This window comes from Saccostrea cucullata, unplaced genomic scaffold, assembly GCF_032062105.1.
Source record: "Saccostrea cucullata isolate Sc308-1 unplaced genomic scaffold, CSIRO_AGI_Scuc_v1 ctg10984, whole genome shotgun sequence".
Taxonomy (NCBI): domain Eukaryota; kingdom Metazoa; phylum Mollusca; class Bivalvia; order Ostreida; family Ostreidae; genus Saccostrea; species Saccostrea cuccullata.
The window spans coordinates 10,916-22,968 of record NW_026924000.1 but is presented as its reverse complement, the minus strand read 5'-3'; the positions used below and the strand labels follow the sequence as shown (position 1 = coordinate 22,968).

The 12,053-nt window shown below is 36.6% G+C and overlaps 1 protein-coding gene across 1 annotated transcript; it reads left to right on the top strand.

Annotated features, from left to right (window-relative positions):
• The first annotated feature begins 1,025 nt into the window (after nt 1–1,025).
• On the top strand, nt 1,026–2,387 carry LOC134265440 (F-box only protein 48-like). Its single transcript, XM_062747647.1, has 2 exons — nt 1,026–1,657; nt 1,968–2,387. Exons 1-2 carry the CDS (start codon nt 1,430–1,432, stop codon nt 2,130–2,132), a joined length of 393 nt encoding a protein of 130 aa, XP_062603631.1. The 5' UTR covers nt 1,026–1,429; the 3' UTR covers nt 2,133–2,387.
• The last annotated feature ends 9,666 nt before the right edge of the window (nt 2,388–12,053 follow it).

The following is a 12,053-nucleotide window of genomic DNA, read 5'->3' as shown; positions in this document are numbered from 1 at the left end:
TTAGCTGGTTTGCATCAGAAGAGACAAAGCTTTCATATATTAATTTTTTTTCAAAAGTGCATTACCTGTTATAGACTTTTCAAAATGTACAGTATGGTTCTTGTGCTCAAAGATACCTACCTTTGTATTCCCAGAACTTTGATAGTTTTTAGTTAACCCATAACCCACTTTTGCACATCAATATTAAATCCAAAGATATATTCAACTATTTTAGCAGGACAATTACAATATTCCATAGTTCATTACATAAACCATTAAGACTCTGAAAGCGGGGTACTACATTTCTTTGAAATTGCTAGTTTATCCTCATAACCTAGCCTTAGAACTGTAGCAACAGATCCCACAATTTTTTTTAGCACTGTTGGGGAGAATTTTCTTTCGAGCATAGGTCAATCAACCATCTCTTACCCTAATAATGGCCTAATTCTAGACACATACTTTAACCAGTAAACCTGTATATTTTTGTTGGATGGCAGAAGATGTTACTAAACAGATATTATAATATTGGTGTGGGAACACACACAATACAAGAAATATGCTCTTTAGTGTACAACAAAAAGCGACACTATAAATCGAGGAATTTTTTCAATGCCTGTGTGTGTACAATGTAGCTGTGATTTGTCTTTCCGAATTTTATCAACAAGACAGTTACACTCCTGCAATTATAGCAAAGAAGAATGAATGTTGCATTTTACATAAATAAATATATTAGTACTTAAATATTAAAGATACTTACTCTGTATGACACTGACTTTTTGACAAGGTTACTTTTTTGTGAAACATACAATCCTATCAAAAAGTTTGAAATCAAAATGGCACAAATCAGAATTTCAGATGAGAGCAAAGTATATGATACGATATCTAAGACAGTCTTTGTATCCCATGGAAGAAAAATAAGCAATGAAAGCAATACGACTTGATATACATTTGATCGTATTGTAAAATAATAAACGTCTTTGGACGGGAGACGTGTGTTCATGGGCGCAGACATGTTTTATGCATTTTTTACCTCCACAATAGAAGAGCTTATATGTTTATAAACATAGCGTTACGTCATTTCCTCTGTACTGCTTCAAGTTATGACATGAGAAAGTCAGCATCTGCTCTCTTTGAATTAATAGACTACTTTGTGATATTCAGGTGGAGAGCGAATATATTCACGATTTCGAATACATGATTTTTGTGGTTACAGTGTGAATAACGTTGTCTTTTTGGGACACGCCCCCTTTTGACAAGTGGCCACGTTGGTTTGACAGGTGGGCGCCTTCAGACACTGGCCGTGTAATTAGCAGTTTAATGACGGACATTATGCCATTTACGTACATAATGACATGAAAAGAAGACTTCAATAAGTGAATGTGGTCTATATAAAGTTTGGATTTGTTTCAGTAACAGCTGAACTATAGAGAACAGTACTGTGGACGTCGCAATGACGACAGAGAAAAAAACTGCAAATTTTCTTGATCTTCCGCATGAATTACAGGCTCTGATTTTCTCATATCTGCCGAATAAGGATATTTTTTCTGCATGTCTAGTCTGCAAGCAGTGGAATTCTGTAATTATGGATACAGAATTCTTGTGGAAGGTCAGGTGCAATACACTTCAAGAGTTACAGCCAAGAGTTAGAGATGACAAAGCAAAGGGCCATAGTTGGAAGGTATGACCATGTATTGTGATCAAATGTTTACTTATGCCTTAATGAACATTCTTTCTAATTGGACAATGATGTTTTAGAGTAATGAATATGTTGCACACAAATATTTTTCTTCAAATACTGCGGGCTTACCTTTTCCCTAGAGGGTTATAAATATGCAGAATCACAATAGCTATCTTATACCTGGCTGTAAACTTGAAAGAGTTATGCAGATTTCTAAGAATGCCGTAGGATGTATTTAAAATACAGTTTTAAGTATACAGTTACTGAAATTCAATTTCTTGATTTACCATAAACATGTATTCCGTTACAGGAGACCTTTAAGATGAACTATGGGAGGAATGGAGTGAAGAGGATGTGGCAGCTGGGATTCTTCAGTAACCCCGCATCCTATGATGATCTGCCTCAAGGGATTTTCAGCAACATGGATGTCGACTCTTGGGCTGATATATTTCAGCTAGAATTGGAAAGATCATAGCAAATGACTCTTTTTGGCATGTACATGTAAAAGTGATTTTATTTGGGATGGCTTTTGAAAGACATCTGAATATTTATTGTGGTTTTAGCTGCATTATAGTCTCAACAAATTCTGATTTTAAAGTGAATTGTGATTTTATAGTGCTGGGAAATTTTGATTTAAAATCATATTAACATGATTTTTAGTTTGTTTTATACATGTACATATATATACAAGTATACTGTAGCAAAATGGCATTCTTAGTATCTTCATTTCTTTTTATCTACAGATGATGTAAATTTTATTTTTTTTCCTGTTAGTTTTATCTTCGTGTTTTATGTTTAAGCAAGATAAATTATTTCTACTATTTTTGTTATTTCTTATTTAAGTATGTAAACAACTCAAAATCTATGTAGGAAGTCTCTATTATTATTTTCTCACTCGTTTCACTCCTCCAAAAATAAATATTTTCTTGACTAATTTATTGAAAAACAAGAAGTCTGTGAGCCAGTGCTCACTAGTAGTACCCCCCGCTCTGATGTGAACATATACCTTACATCATGTTAATATACACAAGTTCAGTTACGGGCAGATGCTCAGATAAATAGGAAGTTGCTGAGAAAACTGTGCAATAATTATTGTTATGTATGGTACGGACAGACGCATAGATAAACAGGAAGTTGACATCAGAAGTAAACAAAAATGAATCCCATCATATGGCATGCCTTTACAAAGAGTGTATTAAAATTTCACGGATCTGCGATGAGTAGTTGCTGAAAAAACTTCGGCGAAATTTGTTATACATGTATGAAACGGACAGACGCACGGATGGACAGGAAGTTGACACTGAATTTAAAAAAAAATGAAACCCACCATATGGCACGCCTTAGTAAAGAATGCGCTAAAATTTCAAGCATCTGTGATGAGTAGTTGCTGAGAAAACTGTGACCATATATTTGTTACGGACAGACAGACACACAAGTATACCCCAACTCATTTGGAGCGGGGGAATAAAAAAGATCCTTCATAAATCATTATACTAGTACTCAAAGGCTGTCAGTGCCGAGTACAGGTCTACATGTCCAGCCCTCCGCCTGTAAAGTGGTGGCACCTCAATATGGATGAAACTTTCTCGATGGGACGTGAAACAAAAACCGAATGAAGTCAATTAACGTATCTGTTAGAAGACTACTTTTCATTGAACATCTCGACAAATGCGGTCTGTCGTTCTATATCCATATCAAATACACCAAGTGTTGCTTCCTTTACAGGTTTTAACAGTTTTTTAGGCAGACCAAACGAGAATTATGTGTAGATCCTCATCCAGGAACATCGGTCTTGCATATTCTTGATTTAAAAATTACTCTATTTTGGACACGCTTTAAAGAAATATTCTCGGCAATTTCTTGATTTTTTATAGGAGCTGTGGCACGTATAGTCTCATAATTTCTCCAAACTTCGATGGCCTAAACTGAAATCAGGCAAAAAACTTATAACCTACTATATAGGTTATGGTTATCATGGCAACATGTCCTTAAGTTTGAAAAATGAAATAATATTTTCAAAAAGTGTCAGTGCAGTCTACACGCATTTCATAGATGCTCTGCAGATTTCATGCATTTCACCAAATTGAATACAGTCAAAATTTAGTCATTTTGTGGTCAAAATATATTGTTATAAGAATTTGATGCATGGCAATGGAACAGAATAAAAGAAGGGGCAGTTCTATTACGATCTGTTGCCAGCTTTATTTAGGATGCCATGAGAGTCAGTGTTGCGGCATATCCGCACTGGACATCATCTACAGCAAAGAAGACTTAGAGAAACTCATTCGCTGAGCCAACAGGACGCAGGAAAGCTACAAAAGCATGACAAATTTCGACGTATCGTTAACTTCTTACTATTCATATCAATGTATTAAGAATTGGTATCCAAGGCTAGACTCAAGAAAAATCTTATTTCTCTAAAACTGTGTTTATTTTTAACGGTACAAATGTCAACTTTTTTACAAGACCTTTTCGAAAACTTCAGAAAACGTCGAGTCGTGTTAAGAAGCATAAAATGAAAATTAGTGCATGCTTATTTTTTTTTCAATTTCAAGGTTCATGTTCAGACTTTTCAAATTAAACAATAATTTTAAGAGTTATTCTTACTACCTGAGGATCAAATATCTTTAAGCTAGCTGCAGAACTGTAGCGTTGTGGTTTTATATATTAGTTATTGGCCATAACGCTACAGATCCCGTAATTGCAAAAAAATGTGCAATTTACGGTGCAAGAATTTTTGCGCACTGTTGGGGAGAATTTCTCTACTGACCAGCATAGGTCAATCAACTACTCTTCACTCCCTAATTCAGGACATATTCTTTAACCAATCTGTATATTTTAATCGACTCTACATCGGAATAAACTAGCTTGATTAGAATTTTCTGTTAGGTTGCAGAAAATACAAACCAAGCGAGTTTATCGGCTGTAGAGAGAACTATAAAGGGTTGGGAGGCAGATAAAAGATACAGATTGGTTAAATAATGTATCTAGAAATAGGGAGTGAAAGATAGTTGTTTGACCAATGCTGGAAAGTGATGAAATTCTCCACAACAATGCGCAAAAAATCTTACGCCGTAAATTGCACATTTTTTGCATAAAATGATCTGTAGCGTTATGTGAAAGACTAATAGTCTAATATATAAAACCATAACGCTACAGTTCCGCAGCTATATAAAATGTTATTCCCATCCCCCCCCCCCCCCCCCCCCCGCACAACTTCTTCATAGAAGATGCACAAATGTAGAAGACCACTGTCAGTTTATCTTTGCACCCTCCAAAAGATAGAACATTAGGAGGGTACTTTCAGACTCGTCAGGACACTCTTATACCATTTACCGACAATCCAAGTCTCCATTATGCTGAAGCCATGGGAGTTTACACTGGTCAAGTGGATGTTGAAAGGCCGTTTGCCCCACATTTAATTTATGCTTTTGTCAAATACTTCCATGTTAGTGTAATTAAAAAAAATCTTAATTATCAGAAAAAGTTTAATCCTCCATTCCCTTTTCCATTGTTATCTCTATCTCAAATTATCAAAAAATTCGATTGATGTAAGATGTGAGTGGAAATAGACTTTTTAATAAGAAGCCAGGGGGCCAGAGCGCTCACCTGAGCACATCGGCGAGGGAAAAGCACATATCAGATCAGAACTAAAAGTTTACTGAGGTTGGGGGGGGGGGCTTGAATTTTACCCCTTCCCCCCACCGGGGGTGTCATGATTTGAATAAACTAGAAACTACACTACCCGAGGATGATTCCATATAAATACCACTAATCATGGCTTTGAAGTACTTGAAAAGAAGATTTTAAAAGGTTTCCCTATATATTCCAATGTAAAACTTTGGTTGGCCATTTTGGCCCCACCCTAGCCCCGAGGGTCATGATTTGAACAAATTTGAATCTACACTACCTGAGGATAATTTCACATGAGTTTCATCTTTCCTCTCTCAATAGTTCTAGAGAAGAAGATTTTTAAAGATTTTTCCTATATACTCAGTATTCCTATGTTAAACTTTGATCGGCCATTTTGACCCCACCCTACTCCCGGGGGTCATGATTTGAACAAACTTGAATCTACACTACCTGAGGATGATTCCACATGAGTTTCATCTTTCTTGTCTCAATTGTTCTTGAGAAGAAGATTTTTAAAGATTTTTCGTACATATTACTATGTAAAACTTTGATCGGCCATTTTTGCCCCATCCTACCCCCGGGGGTCATGATTTGAACAGACTTGAATCTACACTTTAATCTAATCTTTTTCCTATATATTCCTAGGTAAAACTTTTAACGGCCACTATGGGCCCACCCTAACTCCGGAGGTTATAATATGAACAAATTTTAATCTACACTACCCGAGGATAATTTCACACGAGTTTCATCTTTCCTGGCCCAGTGGGTCTTGAGAAGAAGATTTTTAAAGATTTTCCCTATATATTCCTATGTAAAACTTTGATCGGCCATTTTGGCCCCACCCTACCCCCGTGGGTCATGATTCGAACAAACTTGAATCTACACTACCTGAGGATGATTCCACATGAGTTTCATCTTTCCTGGCCCAGTAATTCTTGAGAAGAAGATTTTTTAAAATGCCATTTTATCTCCCCCTGGAAAAGGACATGGCCCTTCATTTGAACAAACTTGAATCCCCTTTACTCAAGGATACTTTGTTACAAGTTTGGTTGAAATTGGCCCAGTTATTCTTGAGAAGAAGATGAAAATGTGAAAAGTTTACAACAACTACGACGACGACAACGACGACGACAGACAACGGACAAATTTTGATCAGAAAAGCTCACTTGAGCCTTCAGCTCAGGTGAGCTATAAAGCAATTGTGGCGGTCCTCTTCCTACTTCTAAAATTGGGATTGAACTGTTCTTTGCACAGAAATTCCAGTAAGGTGAGCAAAATCAAAATATGATGTTTTATTGACTTTGCCCCAAAGTCAGACTTGACAGAATTTCTTTACATGTAGTTTGGCGATTTTGAGAAGGTTTAATCTTCGCTTTTCATGTCATTTTACTATGGCAAGTTCATTACTTTTTTTACGGTGAGAATAAAAGATCCGCATGTCTCTCTCCCCCCACCCTTTCGAAATCGGCTACTTTCATAATTACTGTTGCAAGTCCAATTACTGTTGCAAGTCCATTACTTTTTTCAAGATGAGATGAAGGATCCGAAGAATGCTAAATATATGATCCTCGCATCGAAATTACTTGTCTGGTTTCTTACTAGATAAAATATTCAAAGTTCTGAGTATATTTGCTTAAATATATTTTATATATTTAGAAGCAAGATATTTAAAAGATCATATTTTTCTTTCATCTGAAATATATAGTAAACTGAGTTTGAAATCTAGCAGGGACCATCTCCACGTTGATGCTATAAATAGAATATAAATAGGTTGGTGAACTTGTTTTTCGTTGGGTGCACTTTGATCTTTAGTCACGTGATTGTTTTGGTGGGAATTTTCTGCTGTTCTTTTGTTCCCATTACCGCCTTGAAAGTTGCCCTGTTGAATGTGCGTGTGAGATATATCATATATCTATTGAATCAAATGCATTGTTCTTAATAATACATGGATTTTTATTGATTCTTAATTCAGGTCAGTCTTCTCTAAATTAATGTAGTTTGTTCGATATTATAGAGCATGCTTGACAATTTTTTTTAAATGTGACTAGGTTGATAAATTGAGTTAACCAGTAAATGTAACACTCGAGTATATTTCGTGTACTTAACATGTTTAAAGCAGAATGTACATTGTACGTCCTGGACGGTGTGGCGATGGGGTGATAAAGGAAATACTCAGTGGCAGTGAACAGTCCTCACTTAAAATGTCGCTTCATTTGATGGCAGGGTCTCTGGAAGAATGCATATGTTTCGCTGCAGTCTTGTGTCTTTAGCAGGTAAGATTCCTCAAAAGTGCATAACAGTTAAAGTACATGTAGTTTCTAAATTTCTTAGATTCGCACTATTTCAGTTAGTATGATTCTGGAGCAGTTACTTTCAACAAACGGTAACTTACATGTACTAATTGAGCCAATTACAGAATGATAGAATCGAACATTGTTAAAGAGGTCCATAACAATTACTAGATCAGGCGTGAATCCAGAAATGTATTCCATACACTAGTATATTACCTTAAAGTTACCTGACAAAACTGCAACAAAAAAGTGTTGGTGGGTGGAGGGGGGGGGGGGGTGAGAACAGCCTTAGGCCTTTTAGTTACCCCCCCCCCTCCACACACACACACCCTGTTGCTACATGTCTGCAAGTAACTACTCAGTATAAGAGCTAGCCTTTAATTGCAAATGGTGTGATGGTGTGGACAGTACACCAAGAATATATTATTTTTTAGTTCACCTGACTTGAAATTCTGTCAGGTACATCACCCATGTCTGTCCCATCTGTGTACCCTTACATCTGCAAACTTAATTATCACCAATTTTAGACTTTTTCTGAAGAATCACCGGACCAATTTAAACGAAGTTGACACATATCAAACGTAGTTAAATGGCCAAATGGGATTCTAAATCTAGCTTGTTAAGGTCATAGGATACCCAAAATGTGAGGAAAGTTGAAATGTTGATCAAAGCTTCAAGATTTTGTTGTTCAAATTCAAATTAATTTGTTAGTGATAAAATTACAGCAGATTTGTATCTATTGTTGGGTGTTTTAATTGTTATAATATTTTCTTGACATTTAGTTGCAGTTGGGGATAATGAAAATAACTGTTTTGCTCCCCATTAATTCACATTTATAATTTTATAAGTTTTAATATATAAGTTTTTGATTTTTTTATTGCTAATCCTGTAAATGATCACATATCAAGCAACTTAAAAATATATTAGTATAGACAATTTTGATTCTAAAAACACAAAAGTAAACAACTTGTAGATACTTTTTTCTCATCAAGTATCTGTTATATACTAGCTGTACACAAGATGTCTTGTAATTTTGTCCTTGATTCACAAACTGGCCACCAAATTTATGAAGGTGAACATGTTTAAGTTTTTGAAGCAGCTTCATTATAAGGTAACTATGAACCCTATGTTGACCAAACTTGCATGGATGATACATAAATCTAAAAATGCACACTATTAATGGATTAGCTTGCTTGAGATGCTGGATCTGACATGCATTTTCCAGATGGTGGACCACAGCTAGGTGAAAGTTTTAGGTGCAGGTCTATTACCCTGGATACTAAGAAACTATAAGGCCTATCTGAACCATTTTTGTGTCACCTGCGGAGCAGAGCGGCATTAAGGGAACACTTTACCAGGTGTCTGTCTGTCCGTCTGTCCATCTGTCACACCTTGTATCTCAAGAACAGTAAGAGCTAGATATTGTCAGAACTTGATATTTTGCACATTTATTGCTTGGCACTATGGCATTTGTAAATTGCCATGGTTGCTGACCTTGACCCTTGACCTTGTCCTTTGACCTACTTTACTAAAAAAGTTATAAGTGCCATATAGTACATATAGCATATTTTTGACACATATGCACTAATTGTCATAAAACATTTATTATGAAAAATACCAGCGTTACAATTCATTTGACCTTGACCTAGTAGCATATAAATAGCCGACCACTCTTAGATTTAGAAGCTAAAGGAGCAGGTCCATTCCCAAGTAACTATAAGACCTACCCGGAACAAACAGATCATGCATCTAGGGATGGACACTACCAGACTTGCTTCAGATGCTGGATCTGACCTATATTTTCATTTCCAAGTAACTATAAGCCCTACCTGAACCAAACTTGCATGGATGATGCATCTAGGGAAGGACACTACCAGACTTTCTTTGGATGCTTGATCTGACCTAGCTACATTTTCATTCCCAAGTAACTGTAAGCCCTACCTGAACCAAACTTGCATAGATGATGCACCTAGAGATGTACACTACCAGACTTGCTTCGGATACTGGACCTGACCTACATTTTTCTTGATGAGTGACCAGGTTAAAGTTTTTGGAGCAGTTCCATTCAGAATGAACTATAAGCCCTACCCGGACCAAACTTGCACGGATGATGCATCTAGGGATGGACACTACCAGACTTGCTACGGATGCTGGATCTGACCAACATTTTCCAGATGAATGACCAGGTTAAAATTTTTGGAGCAGGTCCATTCCCAAGGAACTATAAGCCCTACCTGAACCAAACTTGCATAGATAATGCATCTAGAGATATGCACGACCAGGCTTGCTTCAGATACTGGATCTGACCTACATTTTCTAGATGAGTGATCAGGTTAAAGTTTTTGGAACAGGTCCATTCAGAATGAACTATAAGCCCTACCTGGACCTAACTTGCAAGGATGATGCATCTAGGGATGGACACTACCAGACTTGCTTTGGATGCTGGATCTGACCTACATTTTCATTCCCAAGTAACTATAAGCCCTACCTGAACCAAACTTGCATGAATGATGCATCTAGGGATGGACACTACCAAACTTGCTTTGTATGCTGGATCTGACCTATATTTTCATTCCCAAGTAACTATAAGCCCTACCTGAACCAAACTTGCATGGATGATGCATTTAGAGATGGACACTACCAGACTTGCTTTGGATGCTTGACCTGACCTTCATTTTCTTGATGAGTGACCAGGTTAAAGTTTTTGGAGTAGGTCCATTCCCAAGTAACTATAAGACCTACCCGGAACAAACTTGCATGGATGAGGCATCTAGGGATGGACACTACCAGACATGCTTCAGATGCTGGATCTGACCTATATTTTCATTTCTAAGTAACTATAAGCCCTACCTGAACCAAACTTGCATGGATGATGCATTTAGGGATGGACAGTACCAAACTTGCTTCGGATGCTGGATCTGACCTATATTTTCATTCCCAAGTAACTATGAGCCCTACCTGAACCAAACTAGCATGGATGATGCATCTAGGGAAGGACACTACCAGACTTGCTTCGGATGCTTGATCTGACCTAGCTACATTTTCATTCCCAAGTAACTATAAGCCCTACCTGAACCAAACTTGCATGGATGATGCATGTAGGGATGGACACTACCAGACTTGCTTCGGATGCTGGATCGGACCTATATTTTTTTCATACAAGAGACCAGGTTAAAGTTTTGGGAACAGATCAATCCCAGTGAACTTGAAGTCCTCAATATCAGCAGTATTAACAAAGTTATGAATATTTGTTTACACTATACATGTTTTTCATGCTACATGTGTAGAAATGTGTATATGCCATGTAAGGGGTCAAACACAACTTGCAAAAAAATTGTTGTTGGAATAAATACTTAATATTAAGAAAATATGATGTGAGATTTGCATTATATACTTACACTGATAACATTCGTCAAGGTGAGCTTCGTAATCTTTGATTACGTAAGGGTTAATGTACGCGTAGCGCTCCATTCCTTAAAAATAATGGAGGTGAGGCCCATATTACTTTTAAGGAATGGAGCGCTACGAGTATATTAACCCGCGTAAAATCCGCCTTTCTGAATGCTTGTTTTTATTGTTCGTTAATATATAATAAAGAATATTTATATGATACATTGAAAATATTTTTTTACATATAAGAAGTATTATTTATATATAATATAGAAAGAAAAACTAAAAAAAGTGTACTGAAGTTAATCTAAACCCAAGTCTCTCAACAGCTTCGTTAGCTCAGTGACATGAGCATCGGACTGCTATGGAGAGGGTACTGGGTTCGATTCTCATCAAGGGTGATCTAATTTTCTTATTGTAAAACTAACTTTTACAATTTTCTAAAACTCTTCTCTAAAATTTTCTAAGTTCTTTCCTTGGAAGAGGCACGGAAAGGAGAATAAGACCATAACGAATTCTGTTTTCAATGTAATTTGCAACTCTCCATTCCTTAAAAGTAATGGAGCGCTCAGACAAAAGAATGACGTCACAGGTGGATTTTACCTATGTTAAGATTTTGGAGCAGAGCCATTTTCTAAGTATAACTAAAAGGACTAATTGTATCCAAACTTGCATGGCTGAATATTAAGCTGACACATCCTAGGATTCTTAAAATAGACCATATCTGACCAACATTTCTTGATGAATGACCATATCAAAGGTTTTGATTTGATCCATTGCAAAATATTTACATTTCCAATGTCTTTGTCTGAGATAAAATACTTTATTTCCACATATTAAAACGTACAGGTTCATCAGTAGGCATGCTAAAAAATCACGTGGGGTGGGACAAATAATGAGACAGAAGCAGGGCTTGTATATGTAGTACATATATTAGCATGTTAATATAAGGAATACATGTAACTGTCAGATTTTTAGCTCACCTCAACGAAGTTGGGGGAGCTTATGTAATACCCTCGGCGTCGGTGTCGGCGTCGGCGTCCCGGGTTAAGGTTAAGTTTTTTGGAGCAGTTTTCTTTTTC